Below are 26410 nucleotides of genomic sequence, written 5' to 3'. Positions count from 1 at the left end.
GATCATTTTAAGGATAACATATGTCTTCACCTAGATCGTTTCAAGGTTAACATACGTCTTCACTTACGACTGTTTTAAGCCTAACATAAGTCTTCAATCAGACCATTTTAAGGCTAACATATGCCTTCACCTAGATCATTTTAAGGATAACATATGTCTTCACCTAGATCGTTTCAAGGTTAACATACATCTTCACCTAGATTATTTTAAGGCTAACACACGTCTTCACCTAGATCATTTTAAAGCAAACCACCGTCTTCACCTAGACCATTTGAAGGCTAACATATGCCTTCACCTAGATTATTTTAAGGCTAAAATATGCCTTCACCTAGACTATTTTATGGTTAACATACATTTTCACTTAGATCACAATAGTGATACCGCAGACAAGATTTAAGAGAGCCGCAACTTGCTCTTGTATACTAGAATATGATTTTGCGATTTTTAAATTTGCGGCCTATAGCCATGGATTGGTTTAGTGAGAAGTTCTTTCCTTATTAATAAAAACAACTAGTTTGGTGGTGAATCATTAAAGGACATACTTTATATAGCCCACTCAAGAAAGACAGGGAAAGGACCACTTACTTTTCTCATTGATCTATTTTAGGTAGTTATTTTCTTATTTTTTCTTTTACCACCAGCCGGGGTACAAACTCATTATCAAGCCACCGACCCCTGTTTCTTTATGAACCGCAAACGCATATTTGTTTAACTGGTCGATGACTTGCTTCTCCTTTTAAACTCAATTGAGCACGGTCTATTTTTATATGTCACTCTTAAGAATATTGATTTCATTAATCTTACGGTTGTTTATCGGATTTTTCTCTTTTATCATATTTATTCTGTTTTCCTCCAAGTAGAATACCATCTTTCTTCATATGTAAACTAGGTTGTCGTTCTATAGAAAACAAACCATCTACGTCATCTACTTCAGGATAAGTCGTACTATCTCTGTATGATATCTAAACAGAGAAACAATATCACATGCAGGTTTTCTTCTTAATTATTGAATAATGCCCCCCCCCCCCCCTCAAACCTAAGCAGTCATAACAGGACAAATACCCCACACATCCTTAAATGGGTTCTGGAGTGACGCCCACACGGACCTTATTTATCCTCCTTTCATGCACATCTAAAAAAGATTTTTTTTTACTTTGTCTCAAGAAATAAAAATCTTTTGAACGATTTCAGGAGAGTTGCTCTTACAAGCGAAGCCGGATTTAGACTTGGCGAGGCCCTAAACTGGTGCCCTTGTTAAAAGATCACATCGGATTTATTACTGTAATGTACCCCCTATTTCACTGATATGTGCTACTAATCTGCACTTACTATTATACTCAGTAACATGACAAATTTCAGCTTTTTATATATATAAATAAATTCTTTTGTGATTTACACGAATCAACGACGCCATTTAACGGTTAATATTATACATAAATACCTTAAGATCATGGAATTTATTATCATTAAATTTTTTCTCGCTTCTCAGTAATGTAGATTCTGTGGGCGTCGTAGTTTTAATCACTACCTTCCCATTCGCTATTTCCACTTCTAGATGAAACCGCTGTAAATAGATGAATGTATATTTCAACAAATATATCACAAGTATTATTTCAATATTCCTGAGATATTTAACATGCTTTCTTTCCTTTTAAAAACTTATTGGTGCTTTAAAAATTAACTCAAAAGAAGATCATTGTCCCCCCAGCAGTATTGGTAAACTGGGCTTTCACATGTGAAAGAGAAATTACCGTGAGTGTAACAAATTTATTAAATTTAAAGGAATCGACCACAAATGAGACCCTATAGTGGGTGGCACTCAAAGATTGGTGGCTAACCGTGATAAAGAACACATAATCAAACTTTTATAAATAAACATTCCCTAGAAGCAAAGTTATTGGGTTTCAAAGGATGGGGTGAAAGGTGAAGGGTGAGCAGACCCAATTAAAGAACTCCGCCTCCCTGCCACTCCCCTCCCCCAACGGTCCATTTGGCTGGAAGGCCCATCGGATAAACTCCTTTCTATATATAACATAATAATAACATAGCTAAATTATGTAATCTTACTTCACGTCTATGGTATATAGACATTATAAATGTATTAGTTTGTCTGGTACGGAATTCTATTGATACACTTGTCACTGTAGGATTCCGATAGAATAACGAGGCGGGAATTTCAGCATATCCATCACCAGCAAATCTTAAAGACGTCTGTTCCTTTGGACTAGGATGGCTGAAACATAAAGTTTAACACACCAAAGACGTTATCACTAATGTGATAATAAACATAATTATTAAAAAGAGTAAAAATGTTTAATTGGATGCTTCATTATCAGTGGAAAGGGATTATCTTAACTTATGAAGTTTTCACACAGATTTGGAAAGACATTTGATAGAGGATCGTTACTATGTTCAGAAAACCTTATGCGATGTTTTTTTTTATCTAGAAAGTTCGCATGTATATAAACATTGTAGTCGTACTTTCGTCTAACTTGTCTTTGAAAGAGTGTAAATGTACACGTAAATTGGCAACACAGAAGGAATCCTATTATATATGAATACAACGAGAATATATACATTGCCCAAGTAAACTAGATAAAACAGTTACACACAACTCTGGTAATTGTACCATATTATGAATATGATGCCTACCGTAATTAACAAATGCGCCAGGAATCTTTGCATTCAAGTCAAAAGCATGGGATTATTGTATATAATGAGAAAAAAAAAACTATCTACCAGTTAGAATCACATGGTTTTGGATTGATTCCCAGGTGTGACTTTGCAAATAAAGGCACGGTTTTACCATTTACAATCAGTCCTGATATACACCCCTTCCACGAGAAGTCATCTGTTTCAAACTAAAAATAAATAATACATAAATTATCATCAAATATGGAAGTCATATTGTTCCTTCCTAGATATCTATGCGTCTTATATTTTGTAACTACCATACCCCAGGCCCGTAACTAAGGGGGGAGGGGGCTTCGCAAAAAATTTCGCCCCCCCCCCCCGTGAAAAATTTTCGACTATAAAAAAATTGATATACATTGTCCGTCAATTTTACAGCACCCCCGAAAACACTAATTCTCACCTGGTTGCTCTGAGCTATATAAATACGGCCCTGCCATACCCATCGGAAGACGATATTTTGAAATATTTCTCGTCCTAGCAAACTGCTAAATTATTTAGATATTTTCAAATGACTGATCTTCTAGACCTGATAAGGAGATGTCCGTCCGGAGCATCTAGACATTTCCGCCGAAGGTGTCCAAAGGGTGTGTCTAAAGATTCCTGATAATCGTGTATCTGATGGGCAAGTCCAAACGGTGCATCTTTAGAGGTATAAATGATAGGAAACGCAAGACAATCGCCATATCTTTACTCACATAAGAATCGGATATGACGTTTGCAGGAGCGCCACCAATATATACCGTGCCTGGGTCAGGTTGGTGATGATCTGTAGCAGCTGTAAAACTTAGCGTATTTTTATTTTCTCCATCAGTTGTATTTAACCACATTGTAAGCTTGGGTCCAACTCTGAAACCATATTAATAATAAATAGGAGCTTTTTAATTATAGGAAAACAGTCAATCCTACAAAAATGAAATGGTGTTTAACGTCCCATTTTTCTGCATCAACCAGGGCCCTGTTTCACGAAATTTTAACTAAAGACAAAATCCAAATTTTAGTAGATACTTCAATTTTGATTGGCTAAGCACTAAAATCAATCTAATATTATCCAATCAAATTACTAAAATTTGGATTTTATCTCAGTTGAAATTTCGTGAAACAGGCCCCAGGCTTATAACGAAGACGACAATCCTACGAAACGTGCTTTGATATATAGGGAAAAACCAACACATTGTAAAACTAACGCGTCTGGACAAATTGGAAGTACCAAAATGGAAAAGTTTTCTTTAGAAATGGCAAAATTCCATAGAAGAATAAAACAATGGAGAAGACAAACTTTGTACTGGAGTCCCTTAATCTGAATATCGAATAAAAGAATCCGAAAACAGCATAACAATATGTTTCACTGTTGCATTAAGATTGTAATTAATGATAAATTACTTTTTTTCTTCTTAAAAGTGTTTTAAAGATAATTCAAAAAGAATAATTCGCGTAATTAACATTCTGACTTTCTGTGTCTTTAATCTAATTAAAATCACACGTTTTTCAATTCGTGTTTTTTATTCTATCATTTTATATTGCGTATTTTATATTTGACCAGAATCAGTGGCGTATGTTTTATCATTCTGTTCTGTTCTACCTGTGTACTGAACAAAGACAATGCAATCACAGCTTTTTCAAACACGCCAAAACATCACGCCTGATCTTAATAAACGGCATGAAGTCTCCGGTATAACTCAACCGACTCACGTCACCCAAACCGCAGCAATTCTGAATCTACGTATGTCGATAAATTCTGTTAATTGTTATATAACCTAGAAATTAGAAGATGTTTTTTTTCCATTTAAGATTTGGGACTGGATAATCGTCGAGTGACGAGGCCCGTTGGGAAAATTACTAATCGTTTATTTTTTCTTTTTTGAAATTATGTTATATCATCTTTTGAAATACAAAGAAAGCTGCATTTATTTGTTTGGTCACATCTTTAGCTATAGACTAATCCTTTTTTTATAACCAGGAGCTGCGGTGGTACAGTGAGTAAGACGTTAGCTCGCTAACCTGGTAGTTGAAAGAGATCATACCTCTTTAATCTAATTGTATACCATGTATCTAGTTCTAACGGTTCACTAATTGTCAATTCAGCTATCTCATTCCTCGTCAACCCCTTTAGTACACCTCGTAACATACCATTATCCATCTCAAGAGTATAAGATGCCTACAATATACATATAAAAACTCAAGTCAACAGAATATATATTATATCAAGAAGCATACATATTATGTAATCTGAACTCGGCAACCATAGTGACGAAGGTCCACCAACACCCCAGGAACATATCACAGAGAGTGAGTGAGAGAGATTGGGAGAGAGAGAGAGAGGGAGAGAGAGAGAGAGTTTACCGTCTACTCGACACATACTAGGTCATTTCGGGACTAACATATGGTTCAATTTTATTTCAATAATTCACTTGCGTAGGTCTTTAGTAGTAAGAGAAAACCGGAGGACCCGGAACAACCCACGAGGTTTGACAGGCGTCCAACCCCTTGCCACGTATAACCGGGGAACCTCGATACGAAGTAATATCAAGGGTTATTGTGCCCACTTTGTCTATGGAAGATGGTACTGGTATAGAACCCACTGCCTTCAAAAAATTAAAGTTTACACTTAAATGAGTTTAAGGTCAATGGCGTCTCAGCGGCACTACAGAATGTCGTGTATCGTAAAATTCAAGACATTGCTAACCGAACTGTTCCCCGACAGCCAAGTGAGCCATTGGACATATTTATTAACAATGAAGCCAAGAAATGGCGGTTGATCCATTCAACTCAAAATTAGATTATTTGGAGCCTATAAAATGATGTAATCATCCAATACCACTCTGCCCCGATCGTAAATAAAAACCCTATAATAACATGATTGAATCAGATCAACCTGCTACTTCTCGCATACAAGCGTCAAGTCGGGACCACTGGTTTAATTTGATCGAATTGAAATCTTTATACTAAAGTTAGCTATGTCACTTTAAATTAGCTCTTCCATTTAGTGTACTTACCGAATTATTACCATCCACTACTAGTATAATACCATCAGTTGATGTGGGTTTTATACAAACTTGTATATCTGTTACTATAGATGCATAATGAGATCTTCCTTCTACTTTACTTTTTATATAACTTGTATCATCAACACTCACTGATAACTGTAATATGATATGTTGTTAATAATTAATTCTCAATCAACAAATATTATTATCAAACAAAGCTGTTTTCTGATCACGAAATTTATTGCTTGAACAGTAAGCGAGAAAACATTTTTGCAAATAATCTCACAATGCAAAAGAATAAAAAGGTTCTCTATAGCCAGACTTGTCGGATTAACAGATTTGAAAATAGATAATTTTCAAAATGTAACGTTTATTCCAAATTGCGGTTTTGCTATAAGAGATTTTAAACAGGTATTCAACACGTGATTGTCGTCGAAGATAGATAAACATGATAAAGTTACATTGCAAAAGTATCGGGTACACCAATGAAAATGCTGCATGTAATTGCATCGTTTCTGACATCTGGTCGATACTATAGACAGAGGTATACCGTGAAATCCGAGGCATGCCCAACTAAACTGTCCCCCCAACCTAGGTGATTCATGCGTATTTCGAATTTTTTGGATTTAGCAAAATATTTAAACTTACTTTCAGTGATGCTAGAACTAATCTGGCTTGATCAACTTTTTCTTTTAATGCCGATATATCTGATCTCATTTTTCTAATTCTATCCTGAACATTTTCACATAGCACTGGTGTATCTACTCTTAGTTTTTTTAATGTGTTTAATTCAGTTTTGACGGAATTGACTAAAGTGTGAAATAAAAATAATTCATTTTATTAATTAATCTATGAATGATATGTTATTTATTCTTATAAGACGAACCAGTCTATTAAAATCTTACACATCCTCCTTCTCATCTTTATAATGTTCTTTACGCTTAAACGGCAGTAAGGTCTAGCAACATCTTTATAATATTGTTTACGTTTAAACTACAGTAAGGTCTAGCAACAGCTTTATAATATTCTTTACGTTTAAACGACAGTAAGGCCTAGCAACATCTTTATATATAATATTGTTTACGTTTAAACTGCATAATATGGTTTAACTTCAAATGTCAACAGTTTGATGAAATCAAAACAGAATCAAGTCTCAGTAAGGTAAATAGTGTTTCTATTTCCATAACATTCTTGCTTTTGCGGATAATATTTTGTATATGGAATGTAGACGGTTGCTCATCACTGATCTAGCCAATGCACTTGAAAGAGAACAAATAATTGGCGATGAAGAAGTTAATTTAATAATAACACATTCCTTACCAACCTGCAAGGTTATTAACTAAATACCTTTACTGTTAGTAGCAGCCATATCTATATCTTCATTAACACTGCCATCACCATCGTCGTCACCCCCATCGTCATCATCTGCTGAACCTTCTATAGCTCCAGATGTTTTATTCTGTAATCCTTGAACTAAACTTACAATTTCTTCAGCCTGTAAATAAATATCGTCTTCATTATTTAGTTAATTCTCAAATAAAGATGCGTTATAATTCTAATTAAAGGGGCATTAGAAAGCGCTGACAGGTCTCGCTATAATAGTTTAAAAAATAGATAATGAAAACAAAATATGCTGAAAGTTTCAGTCAAACTGTTTAACTCTGAACCGAAATATTAGCGATTCAATTTTCGGCTAGTCTCGGTCGTCATTACTAACGTTGGTATAATAATAAACAAAGTCTCGATTATCCATGTTTGCGTTAAATTATCCATCACAAAATGTGTTCCAATCCAGTAAATATCGCAGGCTAACGATTGCATCGAGTGTTGATTATGGTCTGGATAAGTTAATTAATGTCTAATAAATAATTTAGATAACATTTCAGACCCAAAGGAAGACCTGCAATAGGCAGTTTTAGGTCTTGCATAATGCATGTATAATAGTACCGTAATATCTATATTTAAATTATTTAAATTAACCTTAGATGCATCTAACAATCATCTTTTACATCTTAATCCAGGCAATTGTCTATTTAGAATAGAATAAGATATATTTCACAAACTTTCGTTAAACACCGTGAAAACTTCTAAAAAACCCTGTAAGTTTGCATGGGAAGATGAGTTGGAAGATTTCAATATATCTGATGTAAGTGTATAGTCAAATCGCATCAAATAGAAAAGTATTCTTTTAACAATCGGCCATAACCTCCAAAGTGCTAATGCCATTTTAAATGGACATTATTCAATCTTACCTCCACCTTTTTCATTTTGTTAATTTATAAAAACAATGAATGATGATGTGATTGTATTTGACCCATTCTTATTAATTAAAGATGCATTATGGGAGATTAGATAAAGAACTGGCAGTTCTCACTTAAACACTAGATAATGTAAAGGGAATTTGCTTAAAATTTCAGTCAAATTGATCCACTCTGAACCGAGGATTTAGCGATTGAATTTTAGGCCTAGCCCCGATCATCATTACTTAAGTTGGTACGATAAAAACATAGACTCGATTATCCATTTTTTGATTTAATCATCAATGAGCGTTGAGCAGCAGATTGGATTCCAGTAAATATCGCAGGCTAGCGATGACATCGAGAGTTGATCATGGTCTGGATAAGTTAATTAATGTCTCATTAATAATTTAGATACCATTTCAGGCTTAAAGAAAGCCCTGCCTTAGGCAGATTTAACTCTTGCATAATGTATGTTTAAGCAAATCAAACACTAAACGAAAGCGGAAGTAGATCTTATTATGACTACATTTAGATATTTTGTTTTTTCACCATTTCAAAATATCTCAAAAAGTAATTAATTTAATTTACACTGTCTTTTATTGATTCCCCGCGCCCACACATACAATATACACTAAATCGTCAGATTATCTTTAGAACAGCCTGTCAACATGTTTATCATTAGTAAATGCGGCATACATTAAATTATGGATTAGGTGAACAAAGATAAATACATTTGTAAACAACATTAATCTTAAAGCAAAGCAAAAGAACGAGAAACTAGATACAATAACTGACAATTAGTTTGAAAAATTAAGTAGTTACGCGTTTCTCTAATATTACCTTTTTTGTAGCTTGAAGACATCTATTTTGTGTTTTATTAAACGTTATTTCAACCATGGAGGCAGCTTTTTGAACTTTTACACTAATCTCTTTTAATCTGGCTTTTTCAGGAAGCCACCGAGATTTAAAGTCTGTAAAAGCTTTCATGGAACTTGTTGATTGTTCTATTCTATCTTTTGTATTATTCCATTTCAAAGACTGGGCTGAATGTGGACAAAAAAAGAGAAAAAAACCCTATATTAAATATTATTTCACGTTACCATGATCAACCGATCACAGGGCTTGCTAAAGAAAATTCCGTGAAATGCTTTCAAGATTTTCATTAACCAGCATCATCTAGAAGGGGATAATAATAATAACTATAATTCGACTTATAAAGAGGTAAACGGCAAGCCGTTTTTACAATTCGGTAAATTTATGACCCCCCCCCCACCATAAAGGTCCATATTCTTATGATATGATGCGTATATTTTGGGCTCGGTATCCATAATATCTTGAAATATTTTTCTTAATGTGGAGTTACCTCGCCTGTCCCTGGATTTAAAGCTTCCGTGTGGGTTGTGGACCTATGTTTCGCTAGAGTTAGGTCGCAGACCATCCACGCTATAATGGTAAGCATAATTTATCTGAATGCAGTTTTCTTGATCAGTAAAGCTGATGGCCAAGGAAAAAAGCAAAACAAGATTGACATCACCCGGACACCGAGATCCAGCCCTTGCTCACTGTAAGTAACGAGAGTATGTAAAATTTACTAACCGTCAACTTTAAGTTGAACATTTCTAGCGTTGTTGAGAGCTGTCTGTGATAATTGGATCTCTTTTTTTAAGTCTTGAGATAACTGTGATCCTAAATTATTAAAAGAAATAATATGGTGAAATATGATTAATGTAATGTTAACACACCCGATGAGCGACTGAAATTTGAACACAAATTCATTTGAGCAGCATAAAAAATATCACGGATGCGAAGTATGGAGTCTAACGAAGATCCATTAAAACAACTGCGACATTTTTAAAATATTTTGAATAAATCGTATTGCCAATATACAGAAAGATTATAGGTAAATTTGAGACATCGCTTACCAAATTTCTCAAACACACTAGCCATTTCTATTTGTTTATCTTTACTTGGTCTAGTTTCCTCCTCAAACTCAAAATCCATATCTGTTGTTGGTAGAGACCCATCTTCATCTGCACCAGAACTTTCTGTATCATCACAAGCAGAACCCTCGATACACGTCCCCAGTTTATCACCAACATCGACACTTTCTTCCTGGTTACCTAATATGAAAGGAAGGAAGGGAGGTTAAAAAAGGTAAAATCAACCTTTCGGTGTCAAATAATTTGGATTTTCTCTATAAAAAACAAGAGTGTTCTTAGTTGGTTTATTATGAATAGTGAAATTATATGAAGAGATGGGGGGGGGGGTGGATGACTGAATGGTTAGCGTGTGCACGCTGTATCATAAACTCTGTCATAATTGAGTCAACTGGCGTGGTTTCGAATCCCCGGTTGTACGTGACAAGGAGTAGGGTCGCCTGTCCAACCTCGTGGGTTTTCTCCCACTGCTAAAGACCCCTATGCGCAAGCGAATTATTGAAATAAAAATTAAAACCATATGTTAGTCCCGAAATGACCTAGTTTGTGTCGAGTAGGCATTAAACTCCATTTCTCTCTCTATATATATATAAAGAGCAGGATATACATGTTGCCACCGTTATTTACCGGGGTATTTTAAAACAGTGACTACAAGGTATAAAACAGAGAATGAAGTGCGCGAAGAAATGATTAACAAAGATTACCTATACATTCCTGATCTGCTGCTTGACTAAATACACAATATACGGGTAATTTCTCGTCAAAATTTATGAGACTTCCTAAATTTTTGAGTTTTGGGTACATTTCCTGTAATAATAAAAGAACAAATAATTCATTTATTTAATCAGGCTTTTAACTGACTCTGTATACAATCGTTAACATGCCCATAATCTTGTTGTTTATGTGTGATTTACATTGTCACTTTGTAAAGTGCCCCTGAACATGTTATATGAAAGGGTGCACTATAAATATGCTGTAATAATAATAATAATAATTTACTGTTCATATGGGATATATTATCTTTAGCTTTGTGAATGTACACCATTAAAATATGTATTTTATACTTTTAATCAATTTACAATTTGTTTCGATTGTCTTTGACGTACTATCTGTTGTCATTAATATTATTTATACATGCTGTAATAGTTAAAAAAATAGATAATGAAAAGGGAATATTTTAAAATTTCAATCAAATTTAACAGGGGTGGATCCAGAGGGAGGGGGATGTCGACCCACCCCCCCGGCTTAGCTACATAAAATATTTTGTAAATCAACACTTTTTATGAGAAAAGTTTCTCGACCGTGTGCTTTATCCTTTATCGTCAGATGTGGGACAGGATGGGCACTCAAAGCACGAAATAATGATATAGACATTATGTGATATCACAATTAATGCTTTGCATCCATGAAATTGAATCACAATGTCTTTGTATTAATTCATAATAAAAATTGACGTCAAACGAAGTGTTGAATTTCTCTGTTTAAAAAGCTCAATGTGTGTGTATATAGGCCAAAATGACGATAGAGACCATGTGGGAGGGGGGGGGGGAAGCGACATTGTCGCAGCCACCTGGCAAACCCCCTCCTGCAAAAATTCCTGGATCCGCCGTTTGTTTTATTTCTATACAGCCCAAATACGTGCTTATGACCTTTTGTTTCATGTTTAGACATAATTAACACAGTAAAGCGCTATATTTGTTTATTAACGACGTGCTTCAATGTGCGTATAGTGAATTATTACCGGAACAGGACCGAAATAACCTTACTTTATGCAAGTTAACAGATTGGACTACCACCTTTTGGTAAAGCATCAGGAAATCATATTTAATAAGTAATAGAATTTACTAAACAATATTAAAGAAGTATGTTTGGCATATGTATTAAAGAGTAACCAATAATTACCTTTACTGTATATATGATTTTTCTAGTTATCGATTCCGTATTACTTCTACTACCAGATGAAAGATTCTCACGATTTCGTGACATTTCAATCAACGGATCAAGTAATCTGGAACAATACACAATTATAAACCATTTAATTTCATGAGATACTACAGATCTAATTTTTAATTCCAACAAATGAAATCAAATGGGGTTATCCACCGGCTGTGCTAATGAAGACGGACATGAGCCATCATCCAGTGTATGACTCGAGGGTTCCTTTACGTGCACGGCAATGTGTTCACACAGGACCTCGTTTTTTCGTCCTATTTTTCCATCTTCAGTGATTCCTTTCTGTACCACTGACAAGGGGGACAACGCCGAATATTCCCGAAGAACTTTATGGGCCAACAAGGGACATCCACGTTAGCGATTCATCGTCTTACTCACTGAGCCACCAGGCTCCCCAAGGTGAAAGGTTCGTGAGAAAGGAAAACGATGTACATATATAATTCATAAGAGAAGTGGTATCAAGTGGAATACAACAGATCCAATTTTTAGTACAACCAAATATGAAAGATCGTGGGGGAAGAAATGGACATTGAATTTAGAAGTCTCCTGAGTATAAGGAGTATAAAATAACCTCGGGGCTATGGGAAACTAGCAGGGTCATCGACACAGTTGCTTTCAGGAGTCCAGGGGTTTTCATCAGGTCTGTGGCGCTGTCTCCAGCCCAGTGGATTTCATGAACCCAGTAGTTTAATAGTACGTGCATGGGGACAAACGCACATGCCAGATCAAGGGGATGGGTTCTGGAACTAGCCGTAAGGGTTTATTGCGCTGTACAGTCCCGGGTCTGTAGTGATACATGCCTTCAATCAAAAATCAAAATGAAAAACGAACTAACCGTAAGAGAATATTACCCAGACGTTGTATAATACTAGTGCGAGTCATGATCGGCTATGTGTTACATGATATATAAATGTTGGCACATTGAAGGAAATACCTTTATAAATACGACAAAATATACATTATATTAAAATTATGAACATTCATTATTGTTTGGTAAAATACCTTTTAGAATCTTGTGCAGTTTTTCTTAATAATTCAGCATGTGCGGAAGCTTTTCGTATCAAGGTCTGCAATCTAGCCTTTTCTTCTGGTGTGTATAATGATGATGAAGATGACGATACGGATCTTGAGGTTCTATATGAGATAGGCGGTAAATCCCCACCGTCTACTCCATTCACTGGTTGTCTTTTTGGTCTTCGTCTGTCTTGACTTGCTATCATATTTCCCTTTGGGGTAAAGAATATTTGATTTTGACGATGATGAACGATTAAAAATTTTAAAACATATAGCGTGTATGAGATATATTGAAATAATATTTAAAAAATAAGCATAAGGTGTTCCAAATCTTAAGTAATTATGTAATTTCACAAATCATTAACCGTTAAAAATTACAAATTTTCGGAACTTTCTTCTTAGTATTTTACAAAAATATAAATGTGCAAAGTTATTACTCGTGTATGAGTTGTAGCCGTTCTAATTTCATCCCGTGCTTTACGTAATAAAACTCTACTGTCTTCTGTTATTAACCGGACATCAGTGATGGCATTCTATAAAAGAATTTAAGACGATTAAACAAAACATTCGATGCCATATATAGACCGGGAGCCCAAGGGGTCAACCTAGCTGAAAAGTGTACCAATTTTCTCCTATATGGTATCAATTTATGTATATCTGGTATCATCAGAATGTAAGTCTGCCGGGTTTCTGGTGGTGGATGTGGTATTCCACGCCCTAAATGCCATGATCCCCAACTAGGCTAGATTAGCTCAAAAGTGTACCACACGAAAATCTTACTGCAGTGTACCGTACATCTTCAGGTATTACAAAAACATTCTGACAGACATTTCTAGTGGTGGGGTACCCCTGACAGAGCTATGTAAGTGCCAGACATTTGTAGTGGTGGAGTATCCCTGACAAGAGTTATCTAATATTTAGACCAAAGCTAGGCTAGATTAGCTCAAATCTGTACCACCTAAAACAGCTTTGGAGTTGTTCAGTACCACAACAGGGGTCATGAATGACCACTGCCAGACAGTTTGTGCGGTGGGTTACTCCTAACAGACACGCCCCAAAATGCCACGCCCCCAAATGTCTGGCACTTACATAGCTCTGTCAGGGGTACCCCACCACTAGAAATGTCTGTCAGAATGTTTTTGTAATACCTGAAGATGTACGGTACACTGCAGTAAGATTTTCGTGTGGTACACTTTTGAGCTAATCTAGCCTAGTTGGGGATCATGACATTTAGGGCGTGGAATACCACACCCACCACCAGAAACCCGGCAGACTTACATTCTGATGATACCAGATATACAAACATTGATACCATATAGGAGAAAATTGGTTCACTTTTCAGCTAGGTTAACCCCCTGGGCTCCTGCTCTATATAGTGGCGATGGGTCTCTGTGAATCTAAATCATTAATTGCTGTCATCAATCAGGCCTTAATCATACTAAATGTTGAATATTTATATCAATTACTAAATGTTCAATATGTATATTACTTTAATATGTATATCAATTACTAAGTGTTCAATATGTATATTACTTTAGAATTTATACTAAATGTTGAATATGCAAATTCATTTAGAAATTATACTAAATGTTGAATATAATTTGATCTTAATGTTGATCTTAATCTAGAAATTATACTAAATGTTGAATGTGTATATTTATTTAGAAATTATACTAAATGTTGAATATGTATATTAATTTAGAAATTGGAGGTATTTAAGATTCAGTAAGTTACATTTTATATTATTAAGAGTCCTGACAACCTCCGTGACAAGACATGTTTATGATATGCTAGGTCCCACTATTACGATTCGTGCTACGATTGAATAGTGATTTTAATCCTGGAGTAATCACGATGATCCTATCAGGTCTTATCATATATTGAGGTCAGTCGTAACAATCGTGTTGACCATATCGAAACGTATCCGAACGTATCTGCACGCAGCAGTTTGTGATCTCAATAGGGGCAATCCTGTCGTAACGCATCGCACGACAGTGGGAACCTAGCATAACAAAAGAAACTTTTAATTTACCAAATATCTGTCGAACTTTCTAACTGCCATTGACTGTTTAAACTCAGCATCTAATTTCATGGTAGTTTGGTTTGCATGATAAATCAAATCCATCAACTCAACACCACCAAGATTTGTATCTAATCTTTCTTTAATCTGTTTTAAACGCTCGGCAACCTGGTCACTCTTCCTATAAATGTATTATTTTAAAAGATGTTACACCCGTGTTTGTTTTTTAAAATCTAGATATTAAAATGTATCATAGATCTTTAAAATCTAGATATTAAAATGTATAATAGTTTAGGTGTGGTCTTTTACTATTTAACTATTTAGAACATAATCATATCTGTCATTTGAAAATCGAAATCATATTCTACTAGGGGCGTAATTGAATATTATGTAACTCAAAGTACAGTTTTGTTAATATGTTCTATTTCTAAATGCCAATCAAAGAAGAATATTATGTAATTGTTGAGTTACATTTTCATCATTTTTACAGTGTTATACTGTTGTTGATATTTTCTGTAATCTTGAGCCAGCTCTCGATATTTTACCCCAACATTATTCGTGGATTTGTAGTCTTGTATAAGAGGTTCAAAAGGAGTAACATTTCTTTGTCTCTTGTGAGATCGTCTGTACACGTCACGTGTTAGTTCACTTAGACCTACCACCGCCCCTAAAAATACAAAGTAATATATATTATACGTAAGAGATAGAACGACAATATTTTCTGGGTAGTTTGTGGTGAAATACCAAATTTCACGGAATAGCAGATTGAGGGGTTAATAAAATTGCGTGAGTAGTCTCCCTTAACCTATCAAACTTAAAATCATTTTGTATGAAACGTTTGCCGTTCTCCAAATGTTAAACCATATAAAATAGAATTCACCCCGAAATCCATTCAGTACAATTTGCTTAAATTGACTTCTTTGTCCTTTCTTCTGGTTCGGGGGTGGGGGGGGGGGTCAGGTGATACTTTTTTTAAGACATGACCCGCCCAATAGAAACCACCAAGTATATTGTACTATTTAACTACATGTATATTCAAATCACTTTTTAATATGGTATGATGCAAGATAAAGTATTCTTACCGTAGACCTCATCGTTATACTTAATGATATTCTGTAGCAAGTCCCGTACACCCATCATCAATGTATAGCGTGTACTGTTGTAGATGAAGTCATTTGAAGATTTTACCTGTAATCAAATGGTCAGTTGCAAATTAAATTCAACAAGTAATACAAATACTTGTTTAAGTAACACGAGTGAGTGGTATCTAAATTATTTTAATAATACAAATGAAAAGAATCCCTGGATACTAAATTTGATTAAATAATAACGACTCCACTTAACGTATTGCCTTACCTCTTTTGATCTTGTCACTGTAGCATCAAGTACTAGGTCCATTGAATTTAATAAAGATTTCACTGGTACTTCAAGTCTATTGTACAGTTTCTGGTCCTATATATACAGTATATAAAATATTATAACATACTATAATTATACTATAAAAGGTAATGGGTGAGATGGGTAGTAATTTCACTTGGCACAGAATTCAAGACATTGGTTTCCGGTCTGAAATTCTAATCAAGATGTTTTACATTATGTAGAACATGCTTATATTTCCTATATTGGAGTATTATAATTTTAGGTATTGGGCTACTTTATTTTAAGTTAAGAGCAGAACGAAAATATTTTTACGTTTATTTTTAAAAAAAAAATATTTTAGCATCGTGCTATGCTGATAGATGATAGGACACAAAGTGTAACGCCTGGTGACTGAGGTGTATTTGATGGTGTTTTAAAAGCCATTATTAACGCATATTATCGCTTATAATTTGACTGAGAAATGACCGTGAATAAATAGAAGTCATTAAAATGAAACGTCTACGTGCGTACTGCACATTTTAATTTCTTTTAGAAAGTATTTATGTGCTCATTAGATGTTATCTTCAAAGTCATTAATGCGCCAACAAACTTAACCCTACCTACCTCATATCCTCTTCTCCTATAGGGATCCTGATTTTGCGTCTCCTTTAGAATATGTTTTAGAGAAGTTTTCTTGCCTTTTAGTTTACGGTTTTGGTGCTGTTGATTTTTATTAGAATGTTCATGATGTTTCGGTTTTTTCTTATGCTTTTGGGATTTTATTTTCTGGTTATTTTGTCGATGGTCTGTTTTATCTGTTTTACGATGATGATGTTGTTTCGTTGATTCAAGGGCAGCTAATGTATTTGGATCATCGTCAATGAAAATTTCAGCTGATAATCGCGTTTCGGGATTTCGCTTATCAGTATTATCATTTAAAACTAGTTTTTTAACCGAACTGGAGTCAGATTCTGCCAGTTCTGCTTTATTTTTGTTATTAATGCGTATTTCATAATTTTTATCACTTGGATTTGATGACTTTACATTGTCTGAATGTTTTGTGAAATCTCCTGATCCAGTTAACCACTGTCCTACCTGGGTTCCATTCACCAACATTCTAAGAAGGATTTTTAAGGGCGTTTCAGCAGGGTCAGAATTAGACGCGTCACTTAAACTGGGGGCCGCCGTTTGGAGGACGTCTTTATTAAAATTTCGAGCATGTTTCGTTTGCTTTCGTTGAGAATGTCTTATCTTATGTTGCTCTTTTTCTGATTTAATAACTTTGTCCTTACAATCTGAAATGTATAAAACAAATAATATAATAATAATACACAAAGCAGTCAAATTGTCAAACATGACAAAAACTATAGAAGGAATAGAACAAGAATACGAAACTTACTATTATATGTTACAATAAACGAATCAGAAAAAAAAATACATAATAGAGCAGGATCAAGCTAAATGACAAGGTAGGTAGAAAAACGGTTAGCAAAAAATAGAACTCCATCGGTTGAAGCTTGAAGCGATTGGCATCAGGTGTACAACACCCATCAAAAATTGCAAAAGTTTATGAGGCAATAAGGCACCCAATGAAACGTACAAGGTATTTTAGAGCAATGACCAAAATAACGAAAACAATGAATATGTCACATCGAAATATTATGGAAATGGCCATATCGGTGACAATTATAATAATCTGATTAAAATCCAGATCTATATTTAGTTTCGTTTTGTTTATACTTTCGATGGCCTTCACTACATGAAGATCTGACCGGTTGTAGTGCAAGTTCGCGTCAGAGGTCATACGAGCGGCTTTTGCATAGATATCCTATAAAGACATCTATGGGCTATTGATTAATCAACCAGCATTGACGTTTCTAATGGTTTACCCACAGTTCCGTGCACAGTGCGTCAAGAACTCTTCGCAACAGACCACTTCATTAACTAATCCCTCACATTAACCAGAACGCGGCTTATAATATAACAACTCTTTCAGATCCTGATGTAGCGAAGACAAGTTAAACAAAATTTTGAACTATAAAAAACGAAACGAAACATGATCTGTGTTTTAATCAGATTGTAATTATAATCAGCCCAATATTGAATCGAAAATAATACCCATGTTTAGAACAGTCAATATAGACGCTGTTCCAAATTTAACATACAATATAATTTATTATTCTACTTTTGAGATGATGTGATCGATCAAGGTTGTTGTTCCCTTCTACGATATATTAACTAGATTTTTAGATACGGTACAGTGGCTGTGAATTATTATCCTGACATTCTTGTCATAATTAAAAATACTTTCTTTTAAATGACTAAGTTAGACACTAGGAGAATCAACAGGTTGTTTTTAAATTCTGGGATTTTGTTGGTTTAAATATTTAAATGGAGATTAAGGGATTAGGGTAGTTTTTAAGACCGTGGAAGACGGAAAGGTATGAAAGAGGTGGGACTTCATCTTGACGTTTAACCAAACACAAGGACTTTCTCTCCGACACGATTTCTACATTTTACACATATTTGACCTTAACACAGACTTGTCAAGGTTGAATAATATATTTGAGTGTTAATGTTTGTGATACTTAAATATAAAGACGATCAATATAAGATTACAGTTTGTGGTTGTAGTAACAATCCCACAGGTAGCGCTTGTATTAACCATCGGGTGCAAAACAAAATATAATGCAATGAAATGAAATGGGGTTTAAGGTCCTACTGTTCTACTCCGAACTGGGCTAATGAAGACGGGCATACGCTATACAGTGTGCTATAAAGGAAATTTTGCCCGGACAGCGGCACTACGGCCTACTCTTAAATCGAATTCCAACTATTACGTGCACGCCAATGTGTACACGGGATATCGGGTTTTCGTCCCATCCGAACGACTTGACAGCTGTCCTTGCTAGGCCCTCCGTCCTGCATCACTGACAAGGGGGAACCAAGTCGGAAAATCTGGATGAACTTTCTCGGCCGATGCAGGGATCGAACACCCGATCTCCAGGCTAGCGAGCCAGCGCCTTACCCACTCAGCCACCGTGAGCCCCAAAATAAAATGAAATGAAATGGGGTTTAACGCCATACTGTTCTGCACCGACTGGGTTAATGAAGACGGGCATACTCCATAGAGTGAGAAATGAAAGAAATTTTGTCTTGATAGCGCACTATACGACCTACTCTTATTTCGAATTCCAACTGTCAAAGGATCTTTTACGTACACGTCTATGTAAACACGGGACTAAGGTTTTTCGTTCAATCTAAACGATTAGACACTCTCATTGTCACACCCTCCAACCTGCAACACTGACAAGTGGAATCAGCGCCGGAAAATCCCGAGGAACAAACAAAGAATGATTTCAAAATCCAATTCAGTAAGAGGAACTGCAATGCAAACATCTAAATGACTGATTCGAACAAATGGAGTCGAACAATTTCAGAATATAAAATGACTTGTCTATATGATTATCTACATCCGAGTGTGTTAGGTCCTATAGCTACGAGATGTAAACTTTGAATTAGCCTTTTTAAATAGAGGGATAAACATCAAAGAAAGGGGTTAATAGCGTTACATCTATGTATACCTACAAACATGACATCATCGTTCGTGAACCACTACTTAAAATTCAGATATTCGTCTACCATTTTTTTAAAGAGAGACAGAGAAAGAGATAGATAGAAAGCAAGGTAGGGGTGGGTGGGTGTGGGGGGTTACCGTCTACGGGACACAAACTAGGCTATTTCGAGACTAATATATCGTTCAATTGTATATCAGTAATTTGCATATGGAGATTTGGAGACTCGGAGAAAGGCAACGAGTTTGACATTCTGAAAGAAGAGATCATTGCTTTTTCATAAAAAAATAAAACTATGCCCTACAGATCAAGAATGTAACATGTGGTATATTCAGAGTGGTACAAGGAAATGGAGTAACAACAACCCTACTCCGCCTCGTGTACGACGCAAGTGACTACTCATAGCTTAACGAAGGGATGGTGTGGATAGACCATAGGACGATTTGGTTTTGGTTGTACTTGTGAATTGTTATTATGGGATCTTAGAGTTCTAGTTGGGGTGTATCGCTGGAGTAGAGCTTGGAGGTAGTGTGGCGAGTCTTCAGGATAGAGAGCCTGGGCCCTTATTCACGAAAACTTAAACTAAGTCACAACCGAAATTTTAAGAAATACTGCAACTTCATTGGATATATGCAAATTGATTTTACTGGTCAGCCAATCGAATTGCAGTATTTCTTAAAATTTCGATTGTATCTTAGTTTAAGTTTTCGTGAATAAGGGCCCAGGTATGTTAAGGAGAGGATTTTAGAGTTGATACGCGATTCGACAGACAACCAATATAGATTATTTAATACAGAAGTAATTATGTTCACGTTGTTTAGTTGTAGTGACAATACGGGCTGTCTTATTCTGGGTCTTCTGTAGCTAATTCATTGGTATCAGGTGTTCTAGAAATTCAGCGCGCACGAGTCTAGTCATTATTAAAATCTGACTGGAGCCAAACATATATATCATAGTTATTTATTTGACAACTTCCCAAATGTTAAACGTACATTCACCTGTTATACAAGATCACCTTTTCATTTGAAATGGGTTCTGGTGTAAAATAAGACTACGTTTATTTTTTTTTAAACACACCAGGCTTGTATATAATATAATCTACAACGCAGTTTAACTTGACAAACTTAAGAATGTCATTCATTATAGTACATCCTGCGCTATTCATTCATAATATATAGTCTATACTTTAAAAACACACATCTTCAGATGGTAGCCATTTAAAGTGAATCGTCACCCTTTTCTCAGATTCATAAAAAAGAGAGTTCACTGGGTCTAATATCTTTCCGTAACAATATCGATTATAAAAAAAAAAAACGTTTTGTGCGCAATAAAAAGACAAATAATGCAAGAGCGACAACCTTTCAAAAATGACCATCGCCATGTCTTTTAAAAGGACGCACGGACTGTCAAAACGTTTTGTTGCAAAGCTCGCAAATAATTATCTAAATTATTGTGTAATATACAAATGAAATGAAATGGGGTTTAACGTCCTACTTTTTTTGCCCGGACAGCGGCGTTTCCGCTTACTCTTTAATGGTTACTAGGGTTCTTTCAAGTGCACACTACTTGCAATTTTTGCAAGTCTACACCACTGACAATGAAGAAAGTATTGAAACCAGACTGGAAAACAACGAGGTCGAATCAGAAACCAGCTGGTTTATGAGTTGGTGCCTCACTCACTGAGCCACGTGCAATATACAACTATCGCGACTTGCTGTTACTTTTGCCGAGTTAGAATCTGTTCGAGTCACCCAAGAAATATGGTGGTTGCAGGTTCGCTCCCGGTGTTGGCCGAGAAAGTTCATCGAAATTCCCCGCCATGGTTTCCCATTGTCAGTGGTGCAGGGCGGAGGGCCTGACAAGAACAGCTGTCTTGTGTTCGGGTGGTACGAAAAACCGAGGTCCTTGTACACATTGGCGTGCACATAAAAGACCCCTTGGCTGTTGGAATTCGATATAAGAGTTGGCCGTAGCACCGTTGTCCGGGCACAATTTCCCTCCTAGCACACTGCATGGTGTATGCCCGTCTTCATTAGCCCAGTCGGAGCAGAACAGCAGGACGTTTAACACGATTTCATTTCATTTCATTTGAAAGAAATATGACATACAATAAATATAACATGTAGTTGAAGTTTAATGAAATGATACACGTTTATTTAGGCATAGCTTTATTATGAGGCGGTTCTATTTTACTTACAAGCACACAAAAAACTATGATAAGACCTTTCTTTATCGCGTATAGGTGTAGCAGTTGAGTAGGTATATCATCTTTTCATAGTTTAACATAATGTATATCCTTATTATACAGCAAGTTGACACACTGTACACGTGAAAAGTACAAAAATGAACAAAAAACTAAACTGCATTCAGAAAACTTAATTCATAATGGTATTTACATTCTTGTTACACAGACTCCTTTTTACCCGGATAAAATATAATATGTTGAAACTGACAATTTTAAAAGTATTTCTCATTTATTTCTTTTTGAAGATTTTGTTGCATTTGTCTATTTAAACGACTCGGTGGGCTTTCAGACTTAAATCCAAGATATTACCTGTTTACATATACGTATATCATGCATGAGACTGGGCAAACTTTTACTTTCTAGATCACTTTATACTATGGAAGACGAACCATTCATGATTTGTGTTTCTACATTCCAGTTTCAACGTTTTAGATACGAAAGCAATATTTAAAACTGACGATTGTTGTTTCTACATTCCATGCACGAAATCAACATTTTAAACCAAATATTCACTTTATGTTTGAATTTCGGCGTTTTATCGGTAATATTTATATCATTAAAGATTAAAGGAGGCAAGTCTTTTACTCAATATCATCCACAGTCTTCGACTTTTCAAACACGACTTATTGGTCAATTTAAATCAACATTAATGTTGTTATTTTACCGTGAAAAATGGGCTCAGATAATTCAATATTTAAGATTAAATGAAAACTTTAAAATGTGCACACTAATTGCGCGCCAGAATGCTTTTGAGGGCCATTTGTTATGAAACGACTCGATGAAAGAGGCTAAACATACCCCCCATGAGAATACTAGCGTATTTCGCCGAACATAACTGATTATAAATTACAGTAAAACAGAAACGATTGAATGTAAATCAGTTTATATACATTCATATTACATTATTATATGCGTTGTGACAGATTTGTGTCCATTTCTAGGTGCCAGAGAATACAGATTTAGCTCCTTTAGAATTAACAAAAAAAAAAAAAAAATGATTTTTAAATTTACTCAACAAAGAAATAAATTCATTGGTTTTTGAAAGTATCTAAAATATAAAATCTGGAATTTGAATTCTTATGAAAATATTTTCTACGTTTCAAAATGTCTTGAAGTTAAATTTTTTAAATGAAAATCTCCAGAATTTTTTTTTTATGAATTACCAACATTATTACACCAGAGGACAATGTGATCAAACACGGATCCTTTTTTGTTTCGTTTTTTATAGTTCTTAGTGTTTTTAATGTCCGCTTTCACCGAGGTTGATATCGCAGACAAGTTGTCTTATTTTCATTTTTATTATCGTAGCACATGTGGGAGGAAACCGCAGTACCCGTGTAAACTCACGCGGTTGAGAAGGCGCCCCTGTTTCCAAGCCACATGCGATCACACCTGGGATCGAAACCACGGCCAGCTAAAGCTCGAGGCGCGACCCTCTAGACCACTAGGCCACCACAACTCCCCCCCCCCCCCGGTATCTGGAAGATTTGTTTCATAACCCACGTTCTGGATGATGTGAGTGATTACTCAATGAAACAGTCTCTTACGGCGAGTTTTTGGCATGAGGTGCACGGAACTGTGGGTAATCCACTAGAAACATCAACGCTGGTTGGTTAATCAAATGTCTGACGCCATAGGGCCAAAAGCCGCTCGTGTGACCTCTGACGCGACCTTCCACTACAACCGGTATGCTCTTCATCGAAAGTATAAAGAAACGATATGAAATATAGATCTGTATTTTAATCAGATTAACGCCCTCTGATTTAATAATGTTGGTACTACAACGTCCTCTGGTCAGAGTTTGTGTACAACTTGTATACAGACTGTAAATTAGTCAATTCATTTGGAGTTCGTAGAGAGACATCATGTTGGCTTCCTAGGGATACGGAGAGAGACATACCGTTAGCCGACTCGGCTTACAGGCCGGGCAAGAAAATCATGTAGAACTATCAAGAAGTATGTAGCTCTTGTCACCTTTAGGACTGTTAGGTATTTTCAGACATCATTTAGTATTCTTAGAAGGACGTTCCCACAAAGGCTAGGGAACAGCATCATTTAGTATTCTTAGAAGAACGTACTCTCAGCCTCTGGTTCGAGGCTGGAATAGAGACAATGTACTGTTTCAGCCGTTAGATCTGAATTCTAGGCTTGTTAAACTCAGACTGTGGATATTATAATAACTCCTAATGTACTTTCATAGATGTTGTAGTTTCTTGTATTTGATATATAAACATAGTTATAAAAATAGAATATCCCTGAGTTAATTAATCATATACACAACGTGGAAGTCAGAGTTAATTCATCTGTTTAACAACACCGTAGTGTCACATGTCGTAAAGAAGGATAGTCACGACGTAACCGTACCTGTAGTGTCACATCAATAAGTTATAATTACATTTATTTAAAAATTAGCTGAATAAAATAAGCGAGTAATATCCTATACATACACATAAGAACACGTGGGCGGGCTATTCAAGGGACTTCATTCACATGAAGATCAGGTGATTACCACGCTATCATGCGTTTACAGAAGATTTTCTTTCACAACACCGACTCGGTGGGATGTCTGTATTAAATTAAATTCCCTTAGGCTTTCGACACCTGCTAATTTATATCCAAATATTACAAACATTTTATTAACTGACATTCTTCAAATATATCAATCACTGATAAGTTCGGGTTTGTTTGGGCGGTGGTTTCAATATCATTAGCCACAAGCCAAAATTTATATGGATTTATATTGTCGTCACCATCGTCAGAGGTCCACCCACAATTTTCTTACAGAGTTCAGAGGGGTTCAAATTTGCGGGGATTTTTTTTATGTGGTCACAATACAGTACCGTACCAAAAATTGAAATTTTTAGGTTAGAAAATTAATGTTATCCTCCCCTTTTCATTTCAACTCATGAGATAAGATGAGATGAAATGGGGTTTAACGTCCTACTGTTCTGCTCCTAAACTGGGCTAATGAAGACGGGCATACGCCATACAGTGTGCTATGAGGGAAATTTTGCCCGGGCAGCGGCACTACGGCCTACTCTTATATCAAATTCCAACTGCCAAGGGATCTTTTACGTGCACGCCATTCAACTCATGAACCCATGCATGTAAATAGTAAAAATTTGGTGGGACAGTACATTTTAGTATAATATTTTTTTAAAGTCATTCAGTGAGACGTTAAACCCCATTTCATTTTTAAAAATATTTATACTAATGGCATATATGAATACCTGTAGAAATCGAGAATTTTTCGACCGCAAATCCCGGATTTCTGTTCCTGTTAAAGTTACAATTTCATATTTTCTAAGAAAGTCAAAACATAATTATTTCTATGTCTTTTGCTCAATAGGTTGTCAACTCACTATTATACGATCATAGGTGTCATTCTCACACTTAAAACTCATTTACACCGGAAATAATAACACAATTACCTCCCAATTACCTCCCTTGTTTTCTATTCTCCACCATGTAGTAGTTATCTTCAAACGTTTGAATTTGAAGATGAAAATGATATTTTTGCCAATTTCTCAACTGGCAATAGTGAATTATAGGATTAATAGGATTATTTTTTAACAAGGTAGGACTGTTTATAGATACCATCTATTTTAAGGCTTTATTTTAATAAATTTTAAAAATATAACTTAAAAATATGAAATTGCAACTTTAAGGGATGCTTTTTTTAATTTATGGAAATACAAACAATAGATTATATCGATTTTTATCTCTGAATACTAATCGATATCTAAGGTACAATTATAAGTAGATAGTATGATGTCATCGTATGACATTTACTTTGATAATAACACTGATATTGAATTGATGGGAATTATGTCTGCATCATGAATAGACATAGGTAAAGCTAGTCTAAACACGTAGTATATCAAATTGACCTAGTGTATATAGTTACGTATATATATAAAGGCAGGGGGTATTACAGTGTATTATACTTATATCACGCCGTTGAAGGTAATACACGTCGACAAAATGCAAATAGTTAGAAATTTTATACCATCGACTTGTCGTCGTCTACTGTTTGAAACTGTCAGGTAGACGTTTTAACACTACATTACACATGTTTACACGTATTGCAAATTGAACTCAGACACACATAAGCCACTAAATAAAGACAAAAGTTATCTTAAAAGTGTGAAATAAAGTGTTCAGGGTCACATTTATTATCTCATCAGTATTAGACTGGCTTCATTCACGGATCTTTATTGATACCCTCTGGCAAAATATTACATGGTGCTTTATACAGGTTTTTTTTAGTATGATTTTAAAATATTTTCTTCTCAAATCGAGAAATGTTATTAAAAGAGAGTATTTCGTATACATTATCCCATTATCTAATGTCTCGCTTCAGAATTTACAAGAGATGATTTTCGTCGT

General features: G+C 35.3%; 1 protein-coding gene across 1 annotated transcript in view; it reads right to left on the bottom strand.

Moving 5' to 3' along the window:
• LOC126816524 (laminin subunit alpha) overlaps positions 1-26410 on the bottom strand; it is a 41180-nt gene that overhangs the window by 3735 nt on the left and 11035 nt on the right. Inside the window, exons 2-22 of the mRNA XM_050543149.2 lie at positions 16826-17496; positions 16199-16294; positions 15925-16030; positions 15314-15509; positions 14855-15023; positions 13260-13355; positions 12811-13034; positions 11758-11863; positions 10560-10662; positions 9841-10038; positions 9515-9604; positions 8759-8961; positions 7026-7173; positions 6327-6487; positions 5688-5834; positions 4716-4849; positions 3390-3540; positions 2740-2861; positions 2068-2233; positions 1442-1564; positions 805-962 (exon numbers count right to left, since the gene is read on the bottom strand). Coding sequence (XP_050399106.1) covers positions 805-962; positions 1442-1564; positions 2068-2233; positions 2740-2861; positions 3390-3540; positions 4716-4849; positions 5688-5834; positions 6327-6487; positions 7026-7173; positions 8759-8961; positions 9515-9604; positions 9841-10038; positions 10560-10662; positions 11758-11863; positions 12811-13034; positions 13260-13355; positions 14855-15023; positions 15314-15509; positions 15925-16030; positions 16199-16294; positions 16826-17496 — 3568 coding nt within the window. The remainder of the gene's footprint in view (positions 1-804; positions 963-1441; positions 1565-2067; positions 2234-2739; positions 2862-3389; positions 3541-4715; positions 4850-5687; positions 5835-6326; positions 6488-7025; positions 7174-8758; positions 8962-9514; positions 9605-9840; positions 10039-10559; positions 10663-11757; positions 11864-12810; positions 13035-13259; positions 13356-14854; positions 15024-15313; positions 15510-15924; positions 16031-16198; positions 16295-16825; positions 17497-26410) is intronic.

The sequence above is a fragment of the Patella vulgata genome, chromosome 3 (assembly GCF_932274485.2).
Source record: "Patella vulgata chromosome 3, xgPatVulg1.2, whole genome shotgun sequence".
Taxonomy (NCBI): Eukaryota; Metazoa; Mollusca; class Gastropoda; family Patellidae; genus Patella; species Patella vulgata.
The sequence above is the reverse complement of the archived record's forward strand: the minus strand, read 5'-3'. Positions and strand labels throughout refer to the sequence as shown.